The following is a 25,880-nucleotide window of genomic DNA, read 5'->3' as shown; positions in this document are numbered from 1 at the left end:
AGGACATGGTGACCCACAAAATTCAAAACGCAGCAGGCAGCATCCGTGTTTTGCAGATCGTCAGTTTGCGGACCGCAAAACTTATATGGTCGTGTGAATGGGGTCTAAATGTAAGTTACATGGGGTTATTTAACCCCTTCAGCCACCATGACATACCTGTACATTATGATGGTAGAGGGAATGTATGGAGCGGGCTGCTGCGGTGAGCAATACAGCAGGCACGCGGCCGCAATGACGGGCAGCAGCAATCACACAAACCCTTCATTCAACCCCTTAGATGCTGTAATTAACAGCAATCAGGCATCTGTGAGTTGAGATTAGGCAGAGGGAAGCGGCGCCCTCTGCCTTCTGATTAGTGCCCCCACAGTAAAATTGACTTGTACCAATTTATCCTTAATCTGGGAAATTTCCAATATAAAATTAAAGATTTTTCGATCACTTTAGTAACACTGAGGCACCCTCAAGGAACAGCAAGATATCATCTGCAAACAGGGCCACACCAATTAGGTGAGGCGATCACTATAGTACAGGGGTACTCAACTAGTTTTATTAATGGTCCACAGTCACCAATTTCCTGCAGTCAGTGATGCGTTCCCGCTCAGTCTGTACCCCTCAGTCCCCTCCGACACTGGATTTTACCTTGATTTTTAAAATCCCTGACGGCTGCGGAGTGGGAGGGGGCATGACTTAGTGGATTCGGGGGCAAGGTTTTAAAGTCCCTCTTTTGAGGCTGGCCTGAGTGGCCGCCCTATTCATTGATGATGTCCATCCCTCTTCTCCAGCAACACGTAAGTGTCCATTGGAGCTTAAAGCTCCATTACATGATGCTGCAGGAGAGGAGGGACTGAGCCGCTGAGGGAGACTGCTTCCTCCACATGCACTGAGAGAGACAAGTCCCGGTGCCTGCATGTGGAGGAACCATCCAGCGCTTGCATGGGCAGGAGCTTGTGCCCCAGCAATTTCCGGCGCACTGTAAGATTAGGAAGCAGCCTAAAGTGCTGCTTCCTATGGAAGGGACGGCAGGGGTCCGGACAGCTGGCGCCCGCATTTGGACCACGATCAGTAGAGTACCCCTGCCATGGGGAAAAAAAACTGCAATCTGGTTTGAAGTTGTTTGGGAGCAGCACCTATACAAGCGGACAAACAATGCGAGTTTGTGAGCGTTCGCATGTTAGATTTTCAGTGTGTGTTTGTATTAAGTGTGTGACTTTAGATTACGTGACTTCAGATTCTGGGACTTTAGGAGGGGACTACAGTAAGTCAGTTGCTGCACTGTATTATTGTATTTTTTTCTCTTTTCTTGTTTAATCCCCATTAGTACGTGTTCCATTACTGACAGCGCAGTCCAGTGCACATCTAGTCTAATGTCTGCAGTCCTGGAACAGCTGTTTGAGGGTGCGTATCTTCAAAATGTGAGCAAATTGCCAGTTTGGAATCGCACATCGTGTATCTAAATGAGCAAGTTTTGACACTAAGAACCGTTGGCAATTTGTAAAAGAGTTTGCAGCTCACTGAGCAGACACTTTATAGGGTAGATGCAGGGGAGGGTGGAAGCGAAGAGGCTCAGGAAAGTGAAGTAGGTAGCTAAGTAACAGTTTGGAAGTGGAGTAGAGGGAAGAGTGCCAGAGATCTCTAGCCCAGATCTGGCACACCCCAACAAATTTGCAAGGTTGGTAGATGAGGGGGGTGTCAGTTCAGGGATTGCACTGCTGTAGCCAGATACTTCCTCTGCCAGTCAGAGGAATGTCAGCTCCAGTAAGTAGAACACCAGGAGAGCAGGGCAGGCCAGAAAGATGCTGGTAGTGGGGGACTCTATTAGGGGTACAGATAGGGCTAACTGTCACAAAGACCAGGATGGTCGAATGGTGTGTTGTCTTTCTGGCGCTCGAGTTCGACAGATCGTGGATCAGGTCGATAGAATACTGGGAGGGGCTGTTAAAGATCCAGCAGTCATGGTCTACATTGGAACCAATAACAAAGTTAGAGGTAGGTGGAGCGTCCTGAGAAACGATTTTAGAGTTTTAGGTTACAAGCTTAGGGCAAGGACCTCAAAAAGGTAGAATTTTCCAAAATACTACCTGTACCATGAGTCACACAAGAAAGGCAGCGGGAGATTAGGGAGGTTAACAAGTGGCTCAAAAACTGGAAGGAGGGATTTGGGTTTCTGGAGAACTGGACTGACTTCTGTCGGCTACAGGCTCTATATAGGGATGGGCTGCACCTCAATGGGAAAGGGGCAGCTATTTTGGGGGAGAAGATGGCTAGTAGGTTGAAGGAGTGTTTAAACTAGGGACTGGGGGGGAGATAATTACATTATAGGAGGGGAAGATAGTGCAGATAGAGAACTGGGGCAAGGTAATGGGACTGGGGGAGGAATAGAAGGAGGGACTAGAAGAGTTCATAAGGAAAGATGTAGGGTAAAAAAATAATAATACATAAAACCGCTTAAATGTTTGTATACTAATAAAACTGGTAAACTGAAATTAGTGATGTGTGAGGAGGACTATGACATAGTGGGAATAACTGAGACATGGCTGGATGATAACTATGACTGGGAGGTTAATGTACAGGGTTACAGTCTGTTTAGAAAGGATTGTCAAAACTGGAGAGGAGGAGGGGCCTGCCTTTTTGTAAAGTCCTGTCTAAAGCCCACAGTCCGAGAAGATATAAGTGAAGGACATGAACATATGGAGTCCGTTTGGGTAGAACTACATGGAGGCAAAAATAATATATTACTAATAGGAGATTGTTATAAGCCACGTAATATATCAGAGTCCAGTGAAAAACAACTACTAAGGGAAATAGATGAGGCAACAAATCATAATGAGGTTGTTATTATGGGGGACTTTAATTTCCCAGATATAGACTGGGAAACTAAAACCTGTACATCTCATAAAGGAAACAGGTTCTTGGCTATAACCAAAGACAATTACCTTTCTCAACTGGTTCAGGACCTGACTAGGGGGACGGCCATACTGGACTTAGTACTAACCAATAGACCTGACAGAATAACAGATGTGCAGTTTGGGGGACACGTGGGAAATAGTGACCAAAAAATAATAACCTTCCAATTGTCATTCAAAAGAGTGTTTGTTTCTTCAGGGAGGCACAAAAATACCAAACTTCAGAACAGCAAAATTTAACCAGTTAAGAGAGGCCATTGGCCTAACTAAATAGGAGAATGTCCTCAAAAATAAAAATGCAGCCACAAAATGGGATATTTTTAAAACCATCCTAAACTCGAATTGTGAAAGGTACATACCTTATAGAAATAAAAGGGTAAGGAACAAGAAAAAAAACAACAATGTGGATAAATAGAAATGTAAAGAAAGTGATAAATGACAAAAGGAAAACCTTAAAATCACAAAATCAGAAGGAAATCAAGGGGGGAAAAAAACGGAATATTAAAACACAAATAAAAGCAGCCAAACTGGAGACAGAGATTAATTGCCAAAGAATAAAACTAACCCCAAAATGTTCTTTAATTATATAAAAGGTAAAAAGTATAAATCTGAAGGTGTCGGTCCTTTTACAGAGTAATGAGGGGGGAGTGGCAGAGAGCGATGAGAAGAAACTGTTCTCCACTGTATTCACTGAAGAAAATAAACTGTCAGATGAAATGCAGAATGTAAAAGTAAATTTCCCATTAAAAGTGGCCTGTCTGACCCAGGAATAAGTACAGTGGTGTTTTAAAAAGATTAAGAGAGACAAAATCGCTGGAACCAGATGGCATACACCCCCATATCCTAAAGAGAATTAAAGGGGTTATCCCAGGAATATGTAAAAAATGAAAATCAGACATCATATAGAACATGACAATACCTTTCTAACAACGCTAGAACAAGCCCTGTACCTCACATGGATCCAGAGATCTCCACATTCATTGTTCTGCTAGATATATATCAAGCTGAAAGCTCAAGAGGAGTGTCTATTCTGCTGCAGCTCAGGGGGCGTGTCTCAGCTCTCCCCATCACAGCTCAGGAGAGTTGAAAGATTAGCATGTGCGGCCTTCTTAATGAGCCGTTCAAAGAAATGAGAAATTAAGTGGCACTATACAGATACATTTTATTTAATAACTCAGTGGCTATACATCAATTACAAAAGTATTCAGATCCAGGTGCTGGTTTGAAAGCTGTACAATATTCTTTGTGGGACAAACCCTTCAAGTAATGTCGTAGACAGACCCTTATTTTTGATACTTAAAAAGGACCTTTCATCGGTCCAAACATTGTGAACTATGTATCATGACATATACAGCGGTGACCAGGGATCTCACTGCACTTACTATTATCCCTGGGCGCCGCTCCGTTCTCCCGTTATGTCCTCCAGTATGTTCGGGGACTTGGTTATAGTAGGCGACGTCTGTCCTTATTCTGCTGGGCGTCTCCTTCTCCTAGGCTGTAGCGCTGGCCAAATCGCATCGCAGAGCTCAAAGCCTGGGAGAAAAAACCTCCCAGGCTGTGAGCTCTGTGCTGATATTGGCCAGCGCTACAGCCTAGGAGAAGGAGACGCCCAGCAGAATAAGGGCAGACTCCGCCTACTATAACCAAGTCCCCCAAGTCTCTGCCTACTATAACCAAGTCCCCGAACATACTGGAGGACATAACGGGAGAACGAAGCGGCGCCCAGGGATAATAGTAAGTGCAGTGAGATCCCTGGGCGCCGCTGTATATGTCATGATACTTAGTTCACAATGTTTGGACCGATGAAAGGTCCTCTTTAAGGACTCTATATTGACAGGGAGCGTTCCACAGGACTGGCGCTTAGCTTATATGGGGCCAAAAATGAAAAAGGGGTCAAAAACAGAGCCTGGAAACTATAGGCCGGTAAGTTTAACATCTGTTGTGGGTAAACTGTTTGAAGGTTTTCTAAAAGATGCTGTCTTGGAGTACCTCAATGAAAATAAGCGAAAAACAGCATATCAACATGACTAATGTCAGACTAATTTAATTATTTTTTATGAGGAGGTAAGTTATAGACCTAACCAGGGTGAATTAAGTGATGTCATATATCTTTACTTCTCCAAAGCATTTGAAACTGTGCCACAAAAGTTTAGTATATAAAATGAGAATGCTTGAACTGAGGAAAAATGTCTGTATGTGAGTAAGTAACTGGCTCAGTGATAGAAAACAGAGTGGTTAACGGTACACACTCAGATTGGGTCACTAGTGGGGTACCTCAGGGGTCAGTATTGGGCCCTATTCTCTACAATATATTTATTAATGATCTTGTAGAAGGCTTGCACAGTAAAATATTAATTACAGATGACACTAAACTGTGTAAGGTAACTAACACGGAAGAGCACAGTATACAGCTACAGAGGGATGTGGATAGATCTAACCACCTCAAGCCCCCCTAGCTTAAACACCCTTAATGACCAGACCACTTTTTACAATTCTGCACTAAACTACTTTCACCGTTTATTGCTCGGTCATGCAACTTACCACCCAAATGAATTTTACCTCCTTTTCTTCGCACTAATAGAGCTTCCATTTGGTGGTATTTCATTGCTGCTGACATTTTGACTTTTTTCATTAAATCGAAATTTAACAAAATTTTTGCAAAAAAATGACATTTTTCACTTTCAGTTGTAATTTTTTTTTTTAAAACGACATCTATATATAATTTTTTCTCTAAATTTATTGTTCTACATGTCTTTGATAAAAAAAATATGTTTGGGTAAAAAAATAAATGGTTTGGGTAAAAGTTATAGCGTTTACAAACTATGGTACAAAAATGTGAATTTCCGCTTTTTGAAGCAGCTCTGACTTTCTGAGCACCTGTCATGTTTCCTGAGCTTCTACAATGCCCAGACAGTAGAAAAACCCCACAAATGACTTTATTTCAGAAAGTAGACACCCTAAGGTATTCGCTGATGGTCATAGTGAGTTCATAGAACTTTTAATTTTTTGTCACAAGTTAGCGGAAAATGATGTGTTTTTTTTTCCTTACAAAAGTCTCATATTCCACTAACTTGTGACAAAAAAATAAAAACTTCCATGAACTCACTATGCCCATTATGAAATACCTTGGGATGTCTTCTTTCCAAAATGGGGTCACTTGTGGGGTAGTTATACTGCCCTGGCATTTTAGGGGCCCAAATGCGTGCAAAGTAGTTTGAAATCAAAATCTGTAAGAAATGGCCTGTGAAATCCGAAAGGTGCTCTTTGGAATGTGGGCCCCTTTGCCCACCTAGGCTGCAAAAAAGTGTCACACATGTGGTATCGCCGTACTCAGGAGACGTTGGGGAATGTGTTTTGGGGTGTCATTTTACATATACCCATGCTGGGTGAGATAAATATCTTGGTCAAATGCCAACTTTGTATAAAAAAAAAGGGAAAAGTTGTCTTTTGCCGAGATACTTATCTCACCCAGCATGGGTATATGTAAAATGACACCCCAAAACACATTCCCCAACTTCTCCTGAGTACGGCGATACCACATGTGTGACACTTTTTTGCAGCCTAGGTGGGCAAAGGGGCCCACATTCCAAAGAGCACCTTTCGGATTTCACAGGCCATTTCTTACAGATTTTGATTTCAAACTACTTTGCACGCATTTGGGCCCCTAAAATGCATTTTGGAAAGAAGACACCCCAAGGTATTTCGGAGTAAGTTCATGGAAGTTTTTATTTTTTGTCACAAGTTAGTGGAATATGAGACTTTGTAAGAAAAAAAATAAAGAAAAAATAATAATTTTCCGCTAACTTGTGACAAAAAATAAAAAATTCTAGGAACTTGCCATGCCCCTCACGGAATACCTTGGGGTGTCTTTCCAAAATGGGGTCACTTGTGGGGTAGTTATACTGCCCTTGCATTTTAGGGGCCCTAATGCGTGAGAAGTAGTTTGAAATCAAAATCTGTAAAAAATGCCCTGTGAAATCCGAAAGGTGCTCTTTGGAATATGGGCCCATTTGCCCATCTAGGCTGCAAAAAGTGTCACACATGTGGCATCGCCGTACTCGGAAGAAGTAGGGCAATGTGTTTTGGGGTGTCTTTTTACATATATATCCATGCTGAGTGAGAGAAATATCTCGGCAAATGACAACTTTTCCCATTTTTTTTTAAATACAAAGTTAGCATTTGACCAAGATATTTATCTCACCCAGCATGGGTATATGTAAAATTACACCCCAAAACACATTCCCAAACTTCTCCTGAGTATGGCGATACCACATGTCTGACACTTTTTCGCAGCCTAGATGCGCAAAGAGGCCCAAATTCCTTTTAGGAGGGAATTTTTAGACATTTGGATCCCAGACTTCTTCTCACGCTTTAGGGCCCCTAAAATGCCAGGGCAGTTTAACCCCTTAAGGACTCAGCCCTAATTCACCTTAAGGACTTGGCCATTTTTTGCAAATCTGACCACTGTCACTTTAAGTGCTGATGACTTTAAAACGCTTTGACTTATCCAGGCCGTTCTGAGATTGTTTTTTCGTCACATATTGTACTTCATGACACTGCAAAAATTGGGTCAAAAAAGTTAATTATTTTTTTGGGATAAAAAAATACCATATTTAACAAAAAATTTAAAAAATTAGCAAATTTCAAAGTTTCAGTTTCTCTACTTCTGTAATACATAGCAATACCCCCAAAAATGTTGATGACTTTACATTCCCCATATGTCTACTTCATGTTTGCAGCATTTTGGGAATGATATTTTATTTTTTTGGGGATGTTACAAGGCTTAGAAGTTTAGAAACAAATCTTGAAATTTTTCAGAAATTTACAAAAACCCAATTTTTAGGGACCACTACAGGTCTGAAGTCACTTTGCGAGGCTTACATAATAGAAACTGCCCAAAAATGACCCCATTCTATAAACTACACCCCTCAAGGTATACAAAACTGATTTTACAAACTTCGTTAACCCTTTAGGTGTTGCACAAGAGTTATTGGCAAATGGGGATGAAATTTGAGAATTTGATTTTTTTGCCTAATTTTCCATTTTAACCCATTTTCTCTACTAACAAAGCAAGGGTTAACAGCCAAACAAGACTGTATCTTTATTGCCCTGACTCTGCCGTTTACAGAAACACCCCATATGTGGCCGTAAACTACTGTACGGGCACACAGTAGGGCGTAGAGGGAAAGGTGCGCCTTATGGTTTTTGGAAGCCAGATTTTGCTGGACTGGTTTTTTGACACCATGTCCCATTTGAAGCCCCCCTGATGCACCCCTAGAGTAGAAACTCCAAAAAAGTGACCCCATTTTAGAAACTACGGGATAGGGTGGCAGTTTTGTTGGTACTAGTTTAGGGTACATATGATTTTTGGTTGCTCTATATTACACTTTTTTGTGCGGCAAGGTAACAATAGATTTTTTGGCACGTTTTTATTTTTTGTTATTTACAAAATTCATCTGACAGGTTAGATCATGTGGTAATTTTATAGAGCAGGTTGTCACGGACGTGGCGATACCTAATATGTATACAATTTTTTTTATTTATGTAAGTTTTACACAATGATTTCATTTTTAAAACAAAACAAATGGTTTTAGTTTCTCCATAGTCTAAGAGCCATAGTTTTTTCATTTTTTGGGCAATTATCTTAAGTAGCGTCTCATTTTTTGCGGGATGAGATGACGGTTTGATTGGCACTATTTTGGGGTGCATATGACTTTTTGATCGCTTGCTATTACACTTTTTGTGATGTAAGATGACAAAAAATGGCTTTTTTTACACCGTTTTTATTTTTTTACGGTGGTCATCTGAGGGGTTAGGTCATGTGATATTTTTATAGAGATGGTCGATACGGACGCGTCGATACCTAATATGTATACTTTTTTATTTATTTAAGTTTTACACAATGATTTCATTTTTGAAACAAAAAAAATCATGTTTTAGTGTTTCCATAGTCTAAGAGCCATAGTTTTTTCAGTTTTTGGGCGATTATCTTGGGTAGGGTATGATTTTTGCGGGATGAGATGACGGTTTGATTGGTACTATTTTGGCGTACATGCGACTTTTTTGATCACTTTTATTACCTTTTTGGGAAGTAAGGTGGGCAAAATTTCAATTTTCTCATAGTTTTTATTTTTATGGCGTTCACCGTGCGGGGAAAGTAAAATGACCGTTTTATAGATCAGGTCGTTATGGACGCGGCGATACCTAATATGTGTAGTGTATTTTTTTTTTTAATCTTAACGTTTTTCACTTTTTTTTTACATTTTTTTTGACCCAGACCCACTTGGTTCTTGAAGATCCAGTGGGTCTGATGTCTGTATAATACAGTACTGTACAATATATATTGTACTGTACTGTATTTTACTTACACTTTGTCTGAACAGATCTCTGCCTTCAGCACAGATCTGTTCAGCACCATGGACAGCAGGATGCCTGAGAAGGCGTCCTGTTGCCATGGGAACCTTCCCCGTCTGCTCAGTAGTGTTCAGAACTTCGCAGACGGGGAAGGGTAAGGACGGGTCTGTCGGGGGGCTGCCTGGGAGCTCTCTCCCTCTCCCATCGGGGGGCTGCAAAGGCACAGCAGCCCCCCGATGGGAGAGGGAGGGAGCTCCCTGAGCCGTTAACCTTTTCCATACAGCGGTCCGTACGGACCGCTGTATGGAAAGGGTTAAACGGCTGACATCGCATCACCGATGTCAGCCGTTTATACCAGGGTGCCAGAAATGTGCTGGCACCCTGGTATACCCACTAGAAGCCAACGATTATTCAAGGGGAGGCGGGCGGGGGATCGTGATCCCGCCTCCCGCACCGCCTGCGACACCCCCCCTGCACCACCGGCCCACATAATATCATTCAGGGGTGCAGGGGGGGGTTAATAAAACTTAAATTTCTGGCATTTTAATGTTTGATCCCCGCGGTCAGAGACCGCGGGGATCAGAATCGGCTAAAAGCGCAGCAAACCGCAGGTCTGAATTGTGACAGGATGCCGGCTGAATGATTTCAGCCGAAATCCCGTTCAGATTAACCCCCGGGGCGCCGCAATCTTATTTTAAACTCATGACGTACCGGTACGTCATGGGTCCTTAAGGACTCGGGAACCATGCCGTACCGATACGTCCTAAGTCCTTAAGGGGTTAAATACCCCACATGTGACCCTATTTTGGAAAGAAGACACCCCAAGGTATTCAATGAGGGGCATGGCGAGTTCATAGAAGATTTTTTTTTTTTTGCACAAGTTAGCGGAAATTGATTTTTACCTTGGGGTGTCTTCTTTCCGAAATGGGGTCATATGTGTGGTATTTATACTGCCCTGGCATTTTAGGGGCCCTAAAGCGTGAGAAGACGACTGGAATATAAATGTCTAAAAAATATTTATGCATTTGGATTCCGGGAGGGGTATGGTGAGTTCATGTGAGATTTTATTTTTTGACACAAGTTAGTGGAATATGAGACTTTGTAAGAAAAAAACAAAACCCAAAAAATAATATTCCGCTAACTTGTGCCAAAAAAATGTCTAAAATGGAGCCTTACAGGGGGGTGATCAATGACAGGGTGGTGATCACCCCCGTCATTGATCTCCCCCCTGTAAGGCTCCATTCAAACGTCCGTATGTGTTTTCCGGATCCGATCCATGAATCCGCAAAACACATACGGACCTCTGAATGGAGCCTTACAGGGGGGTGATCAATGACAGGGTGGTGATCACCCCATATAGACTCCCTGATTAACCCCCTGTAAGGCTCCATTCAGACGTCCGTATGTGTTTTGCGGATCCATGGATCGGATCCGCAAAACACATACGGACGTCTGAATGGAGCCTTACAGGGGGGTGATCAGGGAGTCTAATATGGGGTGATCAGGGGTTAATAAGTGACCGGGGGGGGGGGGGGGGGTGTGTAGTGTAGTGATTGGTGCTACTTATTACTGAGCTGCCTGTGTCCTCTGGTGGTCGATCCAAGCAAAAGGGACCACCAGAGGACCAGGTAGCAGGTATATTAGACGCCGTTAACAAAACAGCGTCTAATATACCTGTTAGGGGTTAAAAAAAAAATATCGCATCTACAGCCTGCCAGCGAACGATCGCCGCTGGCAGGCTGTAGATCCACTCACTTACTTTCCTATCCTGTGTGCGCGTGTTCACAGGAAGTCTCGCGAGATGACGCATAGATGCATGACTGTGCCTGGGACAGCCGCCGCTGGACCGCGATCCTGCGTTAGGCGGTCCGGAGGCGGTTAAGGCTTGGGCAGATAAGGTTTAACACTGAGAAATGTAAGGTTATTCACATAGGAAGGAATAATGCAAGTCACTAGTACATACTAAATGGTAAAACACTGGGTAACACTGACATGGAAAAAGGACCTATTTTAGTGGGCAGCAAACTGAACTGTAGAAACCAGTGTAATAGATGCACGTGACGAGAACATAGTCCTATCACTTTACAAATCACTAGTCAGACCATACATTGAGTATAGTGTACAGTTCTGGGCTCCTGTGACATAGCAGAGCTGGAGAGGGTTCAGAGGAGGGCAACTAAAGTAATAACTGGAATGGGTGGACTACAGTACCCTGAAAGATTATAAGAATTAGGGCTCATGCATACGACCGTTGTTTTGCGGTCAGTTTTTTTCTCTGATTTAAGTCCTCTTCCGTTCCTGCACAAAACATATCCGTATGGTTTCCGTATTTGATCAGTTTTTTGCGGATCGTATACAGAAACAGAAATTTATTAATCATCATACACATGAGAAATATGGGCTGGGCATAGCATTTCCACAGTATGGATCTGCAAAATACGGATGTGCTGCGTATGCGTTACGCATTTTTTTGCAGACCCATTGACTTGAATGGGGCCTCGGACAGTGATTTGCGGACAATAATAGGACATGCACTACTTTTTTGCGGAACGGCAAGGCATTGCTCCGGGCCCACCAAGCACACAGAGGTATCCACTTGTCAGTGAGCCCTTCAGGGTGGGTGAGAAAGAGCAACAAGTTTCAACAGAATCTGCATCCTAAAGAACCAGATTCAGCCGTCAAGAATAGCAACTCACCAGGCTGGAAGCTGTCCCTTTACAATCAGAGCAGCACTGGCTGCGGATTACGTCACAATGACAGGTACCGACGTTGTGGGTTGACTGCAGAGGCCAGTGGGAAGGTAGACTCAGACCGGAGCTGCTGCAGTCAGAGACCAAAACCAATAAACGTAGGCAGTGACGCAGCGCCAGCAGAATGACGTGTAAGTAATGACTTGAGTTTCACTTCTATTTTTGAGCAGATTTTTACAATTTGAAATAAAGTATCCTTATTTGAATCGATTTTATCAGCCAGAGGCAAAGCCTAAGCCCAGAGCCATAAGCAAGAGAGATATTTACAGAATATGGTGGCTTGGGTGACTCAAATGTTAATGAAGGCAATTTTTTGGAACTTAAATTGCAGTCACAGAATGATACTGTTCATGAATACCATCTGAAAAATCCAGTAGGTCATGTTTCTTATGTGAGTTCGGAATCGCAAAATGAACAGATTTCTGCACTTGCAAGTGAAACTCTGAGCACGATCATAAAGGGAGTGAAAGCAGCAAAGTTTTTTTTCAGTAATTGTGGATTCCACAATTGATATCACAAGAATAGACCAGTACTCCTGATCATTAAGATATGTCACAAAAACGGGTAATAGCACTGAACTTCCAGATGGCTGTGCAGAGTCATTCTATGACATATTACTTAATGTGCTCACTAGACAACTTGATCTGGATGTGAAGTTAATGAGAGGACAAGCCTATGATGTGGCAAGGACAATGTCAGGACACTTATAATTGGTGTGAAAGCCAGAATGAAACAAAACTGTTCTGATAAAGCAGTGTTCATTGTTGTGCACACAACCTCAATTTAATTCTGATACTTCGTGTGCATTGTGCAGTGCTAAAGTTTTTTTTATCTGTACACTTGAAATGCTGTATACATTTTAAATCCAATAGTTTTTATTAGTTTTTTAAACATGTATACAGCAAAAGTAGCGGACACAGCCGCTTTCATTGCAAAGTCAATAAGAACACCAGTATCGCATTAATAGACTGCAAATATCAGAGCAAGGCATATTGTTCACAATATAGCTAGAATCCAGGACATCCATTAGGATGCAAACAACCTGGCATTCTCCCATTCAAGTGTTTGCGGCCACTGAAGTGTGACCTGGGTAACACTTTGACAATAATTAAACACCTTGGCATATAAAATATAAATCTTACAACACCTCTAGTAAGCGTACTCTGTGGTACCCTGGTGCGAATAACCTTCAGTATAGTACTGAAGGAAAATTATAAACACAAACAAAGAGGTAAAAGAAAAAAGGAAAAACAAAACACACGAGGGAGAAAAGAAAAGTCAACTAAAACAACAGCAATGAGATCAGTGAGCTATTGTGTACCGTATATCATATATATCGTGTGCATGAGACATCTCTATCAACTTCCAGTCAAAGCTGTGTGTTTCCAATTGTAGGGTTACATAGTAAATGTACTAAATGTACTAATAGACCATACATGCCAAACTTTATCGAAATATTTTGTTGAGAAAATAGAAGGGGTTAACGCTCTTTCATATTTCCAGGTAGTATTTATAGCTGATATTGTCTCTTCCACTGCAGGAGCCACCGTATCTTTCCAATGTCTGGCGATGACCAATTTGGCCAAAACTAGGATCTTACATGCCAGTATTCTACTGCTTGAAGGCAGTTTTTCTAGGTCCAAATATAGTAGTGCAATATGAGCCTTATTAGGGATTGTCACTCCCACAATGGAAGACAGGATACGAAATATCTCCTCCCAATACTTCCGAAGAACAGGACATTCCCACAAAGTGTGTAATAAGGAGCCCTTTTGGCCACAATGTCTCCAACACAACTGTGATGTCGTAGGGTAAATTTTGTGCAGCCTGTCAGGTGTCATATACCAACGTAAGTATGTTTTCATAGCAGCCTCGTAGTGTGTACTGCATCTGCAAGCCAATTGAACTAATTTGAGAGCAGATTCCCATTGTTTAGTTTCAAAGGTACATCCTATATCATCTTCCCACCGTAAAAACGGTTGAGATTTCTGGAAGCAAAATTGGGAGTCTATTAAGCCATAGGCGTGTCTCATAATTTTAGATTTAAACTTATGGATAGATGCTACCTTTGTATCCCCAATGTTAATTCCTTTGGCATGAGTGCTGAGGAAATGCCGTATTCGTAAGTATTTAAAAAAGTCAGTATTAGGAATATGGTATTTCCGTACTAGCTGTTCAAAAGTCTGCAAAATTCCACTATCATACAGCTGAGATACACATGAGATACCTCCCCTCATCCAATTGGAAAGATCCAAGTCTCTGATGTGTATAGTCAAATACTGCAGTGGTACTGATTCCAAGAAATATTGTCTTTCCCATCCACAGTTCTGTGGAATTCCCTCCAACACTGCAATGTGGTTCGTGTCAAAGGAGAAATTAGTGGTAATTCGGTCATTATGTCCCTGTCCTCAAAAGTAAGGGCGTGTAGTGTTATCGGTGATATAAGGCTATTCTCTATATGTGTCCAATTTGTAACCTCTTCGCTTTTCCATTTGGCAATCATTTCCACTTGCGAAGCTATGTAATATGCCCTCATATTAGGGACACCCAATCCCCCATATAATTTATGTTTAGTTAATAAAGAGTACTTAATCCTAGGTTTGCGATCTGCCCATATAAACCGGGATATGCATGTTTGAAGATCCGTGAAAAATTTAGTCGGTATTTTTATAGGTACTGTACGAAACAGGTATAACAGCTTTGGTAACAGTAGCATTTTAAAGGCCGCTATTCTTCCGGTCCACGAAATTTCACATTTAGATAATCGGGTTGACTCTTCTTTGATATTGGATAGCATGGGTAGGTAATTATATTTATATAGCTGGTTAAATGTGGAGGTAATTTTTGTACCTAAATAACCAATGGTTTCAGTTTGCCAATCTAGATGGAACTGGGATTTTAACCGTTCTATAAGAGGGGATGTAAGACCTAACGGCATAGCTTGAGATTTTGAAGTATTAAGTTTGTATAATGATATGTGCCCGAATTGTTTGATCCATTCCAGGGATTTGGCCAGCGATATTTCAGGGTCTGCTAAGGTCAAAATTACGTCATCAGCATAAAGGGAGATAGTGTGCTCCCGGTCACGTATATTTATCCCTTTGACATCTGGATCGGACCTCAGTAGAGTAGCCAACGGTTCCATGCAAAGAACAAATATTAATGGTGAGAGCGGACAACCTTGGCGTGTACCGTTTGTGATATCAAATTTATTCGATAGTGTGCCATTAGTTAGTACTCTAGCTGAGGGTGCCGAATATAACGCTCTAATAGCTTGCAGTATTCCATCTTTAAACCCAAAGCGAGATAGTACCGAGAAGGCGTACGACCATCCAATACGGTCAAACGCCTTCTCGGCGTCCAAGGATACCATCAAAGATGGAATTTTGGAAGATGTGACATAATGCAATACATTTAGCACTCTCCTGGTATTATCGAATGCCTGTCTAGTCTTAACAAAACCTACTTGATCCTCGTGTATAAGGTTCAGTAATAAGGGAGCCATTCTCACAGACAAGATCTTGGCATATACCTTCAAGTCTATATTCAGTAAAGATATAGGCCTGAAATTCTGAGGCTTATCAGGTTCTTTACCTGGTTTGGGTAAAGTAACTATTAAAGCTTCCTGGTTTTCTCGCGGAAACGAGCCCACATCCATAGCTCGTTGGTAAATCACCTGGAGATGTTTCGCCAGTAAGTGGGTAAACGATTTGTAGTATTCTCCTGTTAGTCCGTCTGGCCCTGGCGATTTACCTGCTGGTAGGTTACGTATGGCTGAGGTTACCTCGGTCACTGAGATTGCTTCATTTAAAGTGACTAATTGTTCATTAGTGAGGGATGGGAGATTAGCTTTTTGTAAAAAGGACTGGATGTCCGATGAAGAAGGCTGAATAGTAAGTGGGATCCTCTTTTAAGTTATATAAGGATTCATAATAACGTCTAAATTGCTCTGCAATTTTTGTAGGATGTGATATTTTTGCTTTCGTATGTTGGTCTATTAAATAAGGGATTCGGGATTTTTGAATCTGTTGTTTAAGCCTATTAGCTAATAACTTCCCAGCCTTATTGTTTTGTGAATAATAACGTGCTTTAGTATAAAATAATTGTTTATTGTAGTCTGCCAGTAAGTGATCTCTCAGTTGCAACCGGAGAGTATGTAACTGCATCTGAAGAGCTGTCGTTTGAAGGGCTTTATTCTGAGATTCAAGATTTTGTATTTCTTGGGTCAATAACTTAGTTTTTGGGATCTCAGTTTCTTCACTGAATAATTCAATTTTATAAAGGACCCTCTGATAACCGCTTTGTGCGCGTTCCAGAGACAAAACGGGTCACTAACTGAATTGTGGTTAAGCTCAAAATATGTTTTGATATCCTGTTCAATAACTTTTTTTGACGATGGGTCATTCAAGAGGAAAGAATTACATCGCCATACTGAAGCTGGCGTGGTCCTATAACTTTCCTCCAATATAATGCTAATTGGGGCATGATCTGACCATGATATTATGCCAATAGAAGCTTGGATGGTCTGGAGGAGCACTTCCTTGTCAGCTAATATAATATCAATTCTAGAGTAGCTGTTATGTGATGCCGAGTGAAACGAGTAGTCCCTCTCCGACTCATGTAGCGCCCTCCACACATCATAGAGACCTTCCTGCCATATCAGCGACCTTAGTGAGTTAGTGGAAGTATATCTAGAGGGTGTTGTCGTGTCTAGCTGGGGGTTTATTATGCAATTAAAATCTCCTAATACAAGGAGTTTACCTTGCTTCAACTTATTTATACGGGTCATAATTTTCGTATAAAAGCGTGTCGGATATTTATTTGGCGCATATATCGCAGCTATAGTGTAAATAACGTTGTTAAGGGAGCATATTATAATTACAAATCTACCTTGATCATCCGTGCACTGGTCTATCAATTTAAATGCTACAGTATTTCGGACTGCAATCAAGACCCCCCTAGATTTAGTAGAGTAGTGGGATTGGAACACTTCCGGAAATCCCCGGTTCCGTATACGGTGTGCGTCTTTAAGCAGAATGTGTGTTTCAACTGCACAAAAAATATCGCTTTTCTGGTTCATTGCCTCAATCCACATTTGTTTCCGTTTATATGGACTATTCAGTCCATTTACATTAAGAGCTGTTACGTGCAGCACCATTTTAATACCTAAGGGTTAATTGATACCAGAGGATGTCCGGAGATTCCAAACCCACAGCAATGACTGTCCACATATATCGCAGTCTCACACTAAATTTCACTGATCTCTTACCCACTGCTAGAACAGACAAAAAGGTAAAACATGTTGAACAAATAGCAACAAAAAAAGCAAAGTCTCTGCCATTACGTTTTCGTATCTTGACAAAACGCTTACATTGCAGAGGAAGATCTGCATTAACACTTATCTGGTAATAAGAATGGATTGAGTTTATGTCCTCATTTTCCATCCCAAAAGGTAAGGGGAAAGTTCAACTTGAACTCATAACAGGTTCCCCCCAACCAATAACTTGGATATGTAGGAGCGCTGATGTGTGCACTCCATCAATCTGGTGCACGGCGCCAATCTTGTACTGCATGCCGCGGAGAAGGTCTTCTCTTTATTTCCGCTGATGCTTTGATCCGGAGATCCTGGAAAAGTTTAGTACCTTCAGTAAGATTCTTGATCACATGCAGATCTTTGTTATACTTGATAATTAGGCGTGTAGGAAAGCCCCATCTATAAAGAATATTATTTTCTTTCAGGGCCGTAGTGATTGGTAGGAATTCTCTGCGTTGCCGCAGGGTTGCCGCGGATAAATCTGAGTAGAGAGTAACTTTGCTATAAGGCTCAGGCAGTGGGACCTGATTTCTAGCAGCTTGAAGTAGACGTTCTTTCACATGACAGAAGTGCACACGTGCAAGCACATCCCTTGGCACTGATTCAGCTAGAAATGCAGGTTTTGCAATTCTGTGTATCCTATCTATGATAAGATCTGATGGCAAAGACTGAGGCAGGAGAATTTTAATGAGCTCTTGCAGATATGTTGGTAAATCTGCTGGTGGAATTGTTTCAGGAACTCCTCTGAGTTTGAGATTGTTGCGGCGCGATCTGTCCTCCAGATCGGCCATTTTGGATTGCATCATTTTGACCTCTTCATCTAGACTGTAGTGTGCATCAATGAGCTTGTTATGTCAAGAGACTAGTTCTCCCATTTTAGTCTCAATATGCTCAACTCTGTTCTCCACTTCAGATATAGCTGATTTAAGCGGTTAAACAATGTCTCTCATAGAGGAACGCAGAGAATGTTTAAACGCCTGAAGCATGTTCTTCAGTGAGACTTCAGTAACAGCCTGTTCCGAGGCAGGCATATCCTCAAATACGCAGCCGGGTTGTGGAGCTAGAAGAGCTGTGATCTCTCCTCCTATTGCCTCTCGCTGTCCTGAGGTAGTATGCAGGGCTGGTGATCGCGGCCCGTTAGTGCCATCAAAATGGCTGCTGCCCTGTGCTGCGTCGTGCCCCCCCGAGTGTGTTGGAGATCGTCTCTGATTACCTGCTGGTGCAGGAAGGGACCGAGGCTCCGATCCGCTGCGTCTCCTGGTAGAGGTCTCCTCTTCTTCTATGCCTGGCGCAGGTTCAGATGTAAAAGAAGAAGCAGGTGACATCGCTCCTTCCCGCGCCGATTCATGCTGCTGTGAGAAGTAAAAATCCGATATTTTCTTCGGTCCTGCGATAGTCTTCCTTCTCTTAGGCATCTTAACTTTTGAATCACGGACCAAGATGATAAGTTAAGGCACCGTTTGCTGGGATTTAGTCGCTAGTTTCGTTATGGCTGGAGAGAGCTGTGAGCTCAAGCGGCCATCTCCTCCAAGCGCAGGCCACGCCCCCCCCTGCTGTATACATTTTAAACATCAAGTATCCCTAGATATAAAAGGGGCACATTTATTAAGACCGGCCTTTTAGATGCCGGTTTTAATAAACCCCTAAGCTGGCGGTGGATCCGATAACTTTGGCAGATCATACACCAGGTCTGAATGTAAGACAGCTTCGGAGCTGTCCTACATTTAGATCTTGTTCTGCTTCTGAAACGGGTGTAAAAAATTATAAATGAAACCGGCCTGCCGGCCAGTCCCCCTCCCCGCCCACTTTTTTTTTTTAGACCTGGCGTATTTCAGATTGATAAATGACCCCCAAAATTCTGGAGGAAGAACAACATAAAATCCCAGAGAGAACAGTATTGACACTAAAGAAGCTATCAGATACAAGATGGACTTCCAGGAAGCAGAAGACTGATGCGGTCATCCAAAGCTTGCCCACAATTATTGAGACTCTGCGCCAAATCAAGATATATAATGGCACCACTCCAAAAACTGCAGCTGAAGGTCAGTTGACAAAACTACGAACCTAGGAATTCAAGGTGATGCTAGTTTTTTGGAATACACTTTTAAAGATAAGGCTACTTTCACACTTGCGTTTGGGGTTCTGTTTGTGAGATCCGTTTGAGGGCACTCACAAGCGGCCCCAAACTGATCCGTTCATACCCAATGCATTCTGAATGGATAAGGATCCGTTCAGAATGCATCAGTATGGCTCCGTTCCGCCTCCATTCCGCTCAGGAGGCGGACACCCAAACGCTGCTTGCAGCATTTTGATGTCCGCCTGGCCGTGCGGAGCCAAACGCTTGACACAATATGGTGCAATTGCAAACGGATCCGTCCCCCATTGACTTTCAATGTAAAGTCAGGACGGATCCGTCTGACTAACAATTTGACAGACTTTTTTCTTAAATAGAATGCAGACGGATCCGTTCTGAACGGATACCATCTGCATTATAGCAACGCAAGTGTGAAAGTAGCCCAACATATGGTCTTTAAAACTACCTTCAAAATGAATCTTCGCACATCAATGCAGCCGTACATCTAATTGACACATGCATGACACAGATCAGAGAGCTGCGATCAGATGAGGCATTTGTAACAATTAATAGCTAGATCTTTGGCCGTGCTTTCATGTGCAAGGACTTTTCACATATCAGAAAATGATGGTTCGTAAGAGCAAACGATTTTATGATGAAAGAGCTGAAGATGAACCAATTGAGGATGGCCAAGCTCATTTCAGAACTGAAGTACCATATTTTATAATATACTGGATGTATTTGTGGGTCAGTTTGATCACCGCTTTTTGGGATATTAGAGAAATGGCTAAATTGTTCAGTCCACTTAATAACAAGATCCAGATGTAACCAACAAAGTAAATAAACTTGCCCATTTCTACTCTGGTGATGTGTCCAAACGTGAGGTAGTATTAGAGGAGTTCCTCATTTTCCGTAATATATACAGTGAACTGTCAATTGAGAAGGAGCTGGTCACCACTGACAACATCTTGCCACTTCTCTTTGCCAATGACATGCCCTTTCCAAACTTGAGTATACTTTACCATATTTATCTCACTATTCCGGTCAGTAAAGCAAAAGCACAGAGAAGCTTCAGCCGCCTGAAACTTATTAAAAACACATCTACCAGCCTGCATGCACAAGGCCAGAATGTCCAATTTAACCTTACTACATATCGACAGGGAAATTGAAATTGACAAAGAAAAAGGACAAAATGGCACTGTAAAAATTGACTTTTGCATGTACAGTATAAAGTTCAGCAGATTTTTGGACGTCTGTCACTCTGATCAATGGATTCCAGGCTTATTTTTGAGTTAGAATTTAAATTTTTTTATTTATTTGGTGAGTACCATGCTTTTTACACATTTATTTTATAAAAGTATGTTAGTGTATTTCTATCTGATTGACAATATTTGCATACTTCAAATGGAATGGGTCCACATCCGTGATGCGGTGCACAAACTGCCAGGGCCCGTATATTGCGGACCCGCTGTTTGTTGGCAGCAATACGGGCGCAGCTTGGCAATGGCCGTGTGCACAAAGCCTTAACTGTGGATGTAATTATAGCCACTCACCTGTGGTTTGGCAGAACCCTGATTCGTATGTGCTAAGGTCTGTGTGTCTTTGTATGTGCTCTGCTTGTGTTTGGCTAGTCTACTGCTGTCAAACATAAAGCTAGTTTCGATTTGTATCTCCTTATTATAGAGAGCGGGCATGGTATTATAGCCTACTGTTATATGTAGGATTCGTATGCATCTCCTATATTGAAATGACTGTGGCGTCTTCTGCTATTCATTGTAGTGACCTTCGTTAACTTTTAAAATGGGGCTGCCGGGACAGCCTGCCGGACAAGCCTAAGCCCTCTAACATACTAAAAAAATAAAAGGATGTTAAAAAAATAATGGCAACATAAAGTAGACATATGGTAAGTATGCAAATTTGGGAATTTGTTTAATAAATAAATGCAATATAATGACCAAAATTTACTATTAACATGAAAAACAATGTGTCACAAAAAAAATAAAAAATCTCAGAATTACTGAAACACTAAAAAGCATATCAAAGTTATTACCACATAAAGTGACATGTCAGATTTAAAAAAAATGGGTCTCTGGCATTTGGTCCAAACTGGTTTCTAATGCAAAAGGTTATTCAGGTATGGTCTCACTGTAAGAAATTATTCACTGCAGTCCACGTGGGAGTCTGCTTGAGCACATCATATAAGTGTTTCATACAGTACATCACAAACTTTTTATTTGCTATAGGTTTCCTGTCTAGATGTAAGGGAAACCCTATTCTTTCTGGTGCTCCGATAGATGAAAGGAAAATAAAAAATTCCAGAGCATTTTTTCTCTTCTATGTTCTTCTTCCTGCACATTTATGAATTATGACACATAGGTGTTAAAACTTTAAAAATAAAATACGACATGAAAATATAGGTGAACTTACTCTGCAACTTCTACTGGCACTTCTGGCAAGCCTGTGTTCATAGAAATTGTTCCAAGAGGTATTCTGTATTAAAACATTAATAAAATGTTTAAGGTTTATATTAAAAGGATAATCAAGTAACTTACATGTTATAATATCCTTTCACTTCTGCCATTGTACCGTGCATTCCATTGTCGGCTGTTTGTAGTTTGAAATGTACTGTTTTGTTCAATGGCGGTTCATGTTGCCACTGCTCCATGTATCCTGGTGTTGTTACTTGTGGTGTGAATTGGGCCTATGTACTTTTATTTCTCCTCAGTTCTGTATTGTAAGTGTTCATCTTTCCCTTGCTGTGTGTGTCTGCATTTGTTTGATTAATGTGTTTGTTAAAGACTATGTACGCCTTTTCTTATTGCATTGTACTCATTTTGAGATAAAAATAATTTTTTCAATTGGTCTTTATTTTTTAAATCAGATAGTTTTTATTTTGTTCTGATTCAAATAATCTGACCATACAAAATACAAATCCAAAGTTTACAATCAAGCAGATCCAGAGGTCATAATACAAAGTCATGACATGATACAATCGTATAAAAAGTTAATACACTTAAAGGGAGTCGGTCACCAGATTTAGACTTTATAGACTGCTTACATAGCGCTCTAGCATAGGAGTCTATGATTCTAATGGTACCTTTGATGTTTTCTTGTGAAGTTCCCCCAAGGCAAAAACAGACTTATTCATATGTAAATTAGGGCTAGCAAGTGCCCAGGGGGCGGCGTTCACCTCGTTGGTGCCTAGGCTCTTCTGCCTCTTTTCGTCATATCCCCACCCCAGCCTCTTCCTCTGCCCGCCCCACTCTTCCTTTGCGTCCTCTTTCTCTGCAGCGAGATCCCGCGCCTGCGCTATCCATAGCATGGCCAATGCGCATGCGCCGGCCAACGGCGCGAAACAGCGGCGAGGAGGCGGACCAGAGACACCCACGATGGGCATCGCAGTGCGCATGCCCCGGCCAAGCGGGATCTCGCTGCAGAAAAGGAGGACGCAAAGGAAGAGCGGGGTGGGCAGAGGAAGAGTCTGGGGCAGGGATAGGACGAAAAGAGGCAGAACAGCCTGGGCATCAACGAGGTGAACGCCGCCCCTGGGCACTTGCGAGCCCTAATTTACATATGAATAAAAGTCTGTTTTTGCCTTTGGGGAACTTCACAAGAAAACATCAAAAGGTACCATTAGAATCATAGACTGCTATGCTAGAGCGCTATGTAAGCAGTCTATAAGGTCAAAATCTAGTGACAGACTTCCTTTAAACCACAACATAACCCCCTCGCCCCCTTGAGACAGATTTAGAGTATTACACATCATTTTCTAATCGCTTTAAGGCACCAATAGTCGAGAAATATCATATATATCCAGAGAAAATTCCATCTATAGCGATCACCAAAATTCACTGATACTTATTGGATACGTACATTTCACATCACCCTATGTGACTCCTATCCCTCTAGCAAGAGCTAGCCATGGACTACACACCCCTGATCTATCTATCTATCCAAAGTCCCCAGATACTTTCAAATTTGGCAGGCAATTACGCTTAATATATACCCCTTTTTCCATTCTTATTACAATTTTCAATCTTGCGATAAATTCAGCAGCAGGAGGAGGAAGAGGCTGTATCCATTTAGCAGCCAGTGTTTTACGTGCTCGGTATAATTCCAGTAGGGCTGCAGCTAACGATTATTTGAATAATCGATTAGATTATTACAACACATTGTGGATGGCACTGTTACGGAGGGGGGGAGGGAGGGGGAATCTGTGGATGGCACCGTTACGGAGGGAGGGGGAATCTGTGGATGGCACCGTTACGGAGGGAGGGGGAATCTGTGGATGGCACAGTTACGGAGGGAGGGCGAATCTGTGGATGGCACCGTTACGGAGGGAGGGGGAATCTGTGGATGGCACCGTTACGGAGGGAGGGGGAATCTGTGGATGGCACCGTTACGGAGGGAGGGGGAATCTGTGGATGGCACCGTTACGGAGGGAGGGGGAATCTGTGGATGGCACCGTTACGGAGGGAGGGGGAATCTGTGGATGGCACCGTTACGGAGGGAGGGGGAATCTGTGGATGGCACCGTTACGGAGGGAGGGGGAATCTGTGGATGGCACCGTTACGGAGGGAGGGGGAATCTGTGGGCGGCACCGTTACGGAGGGAGGGGGAATCTGTGGGCGGCACCGTTACGGAGGGAGGGGGAATCTGTGGGCGGCACCGTTACGGAGGGAGGGGGAATCTGTGGGTGGCACCGTTACGGAGGGAGGGGGAATCTGTGGGTGGCACCGTTACGGAGGGAGGGGGAATCTGTGGGTGGCACCGTTATGGAGGGAGGGGAAATCTGTGGGTGGCACCGTTATGGGGAGGGGGATCTGTGGATGGCACCGTTATGGGGAGGGGGATCTGTGGATGGCACCGTTATGGGGAGGGGGATCTGTGGATGGCACTGTTATGGGGGATCTATAGATGACACTATATAGCATCTTATGCTATATGTGTCATCCACAGATCCCCCTCCCCGTAACAGTGCACAGATCCCCCTCCCATAACAGTGCACAGATCCCCTTCCCCATAACAGTGCACGGATCCCCTTCCCCATAACAGTGCCATATACACAGATCCCCTTCCCCATAACAGTGCCATACACAGATCCCCCTCCCCAGAGTAGTGCCATACACAGATCCCCCTCCCCATAGCAGTGTCATCCACAGATCCCCCTCCCCATAACAGCCCCGACCCCGCTGCTCACAGCAGACTATTCTGGCAGTAACTTTTACTCAGCGCATCTTTATTACCTTACAATAAAGCTCAGGTAACAGGCAGAGCGGGCAGCGGCGTAACGTCACTCAGTCACGTGACGCACCTGCTCCGCCCACTTTATGAATGAAGGAGGCCGAGCAGGCGCGTCACGTGAGTAAGTGACGTTACGCCGCCGTCCGCTCTGCCTGTTACTGGAGCCTCATTGTAAGGTAAAATAAAGATGCGCTGATTTAAAGTAAATCCCGTTATAGAATATTATCGATAAAGTCGATTAATCGTTGCAGCCCTAAATTCCAGTGACAATATATTCTTGTAAGTTATCAGCGTCAAAGATACCAAGCAGACACATTCTAGGATTCAACATATATTTATAATATATAACTTGTTAGAGTTATTACATCACTCCAATACTGTTTTAGGGCACTACATCTCCATAACATATAGAATAACCCAGCCTCTTCCTCCTGACATTTGGACATGTGGAATCACCTCTATAACCAATTTTAAATAGAAAAGCTGGGGATTTGTATGTCCTGTGGACCATATATAGTTGTTATAATCTAGCTGCTTCACTGAGGGATAGCTTAGCAATTGGTCTTTATTAAATATATGGAGCCCTTTTTTCTGAACATAGCTGAGATCCTGTAATATCAGCCTCAGATTTTCTCACTTTTCTGTCAGTTGGGGAGGTAACAGGCTCCTTATCTTTGCTATCTGACATTATAAACACTCATTATAGATCAGTTCTTATCTTATTGATAAGAATATGGCTTAAATAAGGGTTTATTACCTCTTATTAGTTTAGAGAGAAGGTTTAATAGATGACTGGCACAAAGTGAAAGTACAAGTTAACCCTTTGTGACAGAACGGCTCAATATTTTTAATAAGGCCAACAAAAAATATGATTTTTAGCCAAAAATGAGTAAAATGAAATCAAACAAAAAAATGCCTCTGATTGTGTACATAGCCTTTAAGTCTGCTATACAGTTCTGTGTTCAGTGTCAGTTTACGGACCGTCTCTTGAATGCTTAGACCTCCCTTTGATGATCAACTTTCTTGCCCTGTTTGTCTTGCCACGTCTTGCTGTCTTTCCATTTGGAATCTGTCTGTGTCTTGTAAATATTCTCAATAAACATTGGAACATACTCACCCGTTCCTTTCCCAATATAGAGGAATTTCAAACACGATGTCTACCCTGTAGTAGGAGACCGAAAAATTTGAGAGATTGGCTTGTCAGAGCGGATATTGGCCTGAGTAGTACCACTCTACATCAG

At 42.3% G+C, this 25,880-nt stretch overlaps 1 protein-coding gene across 1 annotated transcript in view; it reads right to left on the bottom strand.

Annotated features, from left to right (window-relative positions):
- Nucleotides 1-25,880, bottom strand: part of LOC122931541 (schlafen family member 12-like) — a 122,513-nt gene that overhangs the window by 3,618 nt on the left and 93,015 nt on the right. Inside the window, exons 4-5 of the mRNA XM_044285609.1 lie at nt 25,757-25,801; nt 21,823-21,885 (exon numbers count right to left, since the gene is read on the bottom strand). Coding sequence (XP_044141544.1) covers nt 21,823-21,885; nt 25,757-25,801 — 108 coding nt within the window. The remainder of the gene's footprint in view (nt 1-21,822; nt 21,886-25,756; nt 25,802-25,880) is intronic.

This window comes from Bufo gargarizans, chromosome 3, assembly GCF_014858855.1.
Source record: "Bufo gargarizans isolate SCDJY-AF-19 chromosome 3, ASM1485885v1, whole genome shotgun sequence".
Classification (NCBI taxonomy): Eukaryota; Metazoa; Chordata; class Amphibia; order Anura; family Bufonidae; genus Bufo; species Bufo gargarizans.
Note: the sequence above shows the minus strand (reverse complement) of the source record. Positions and strands in the feature narration are given on the sequence as shown.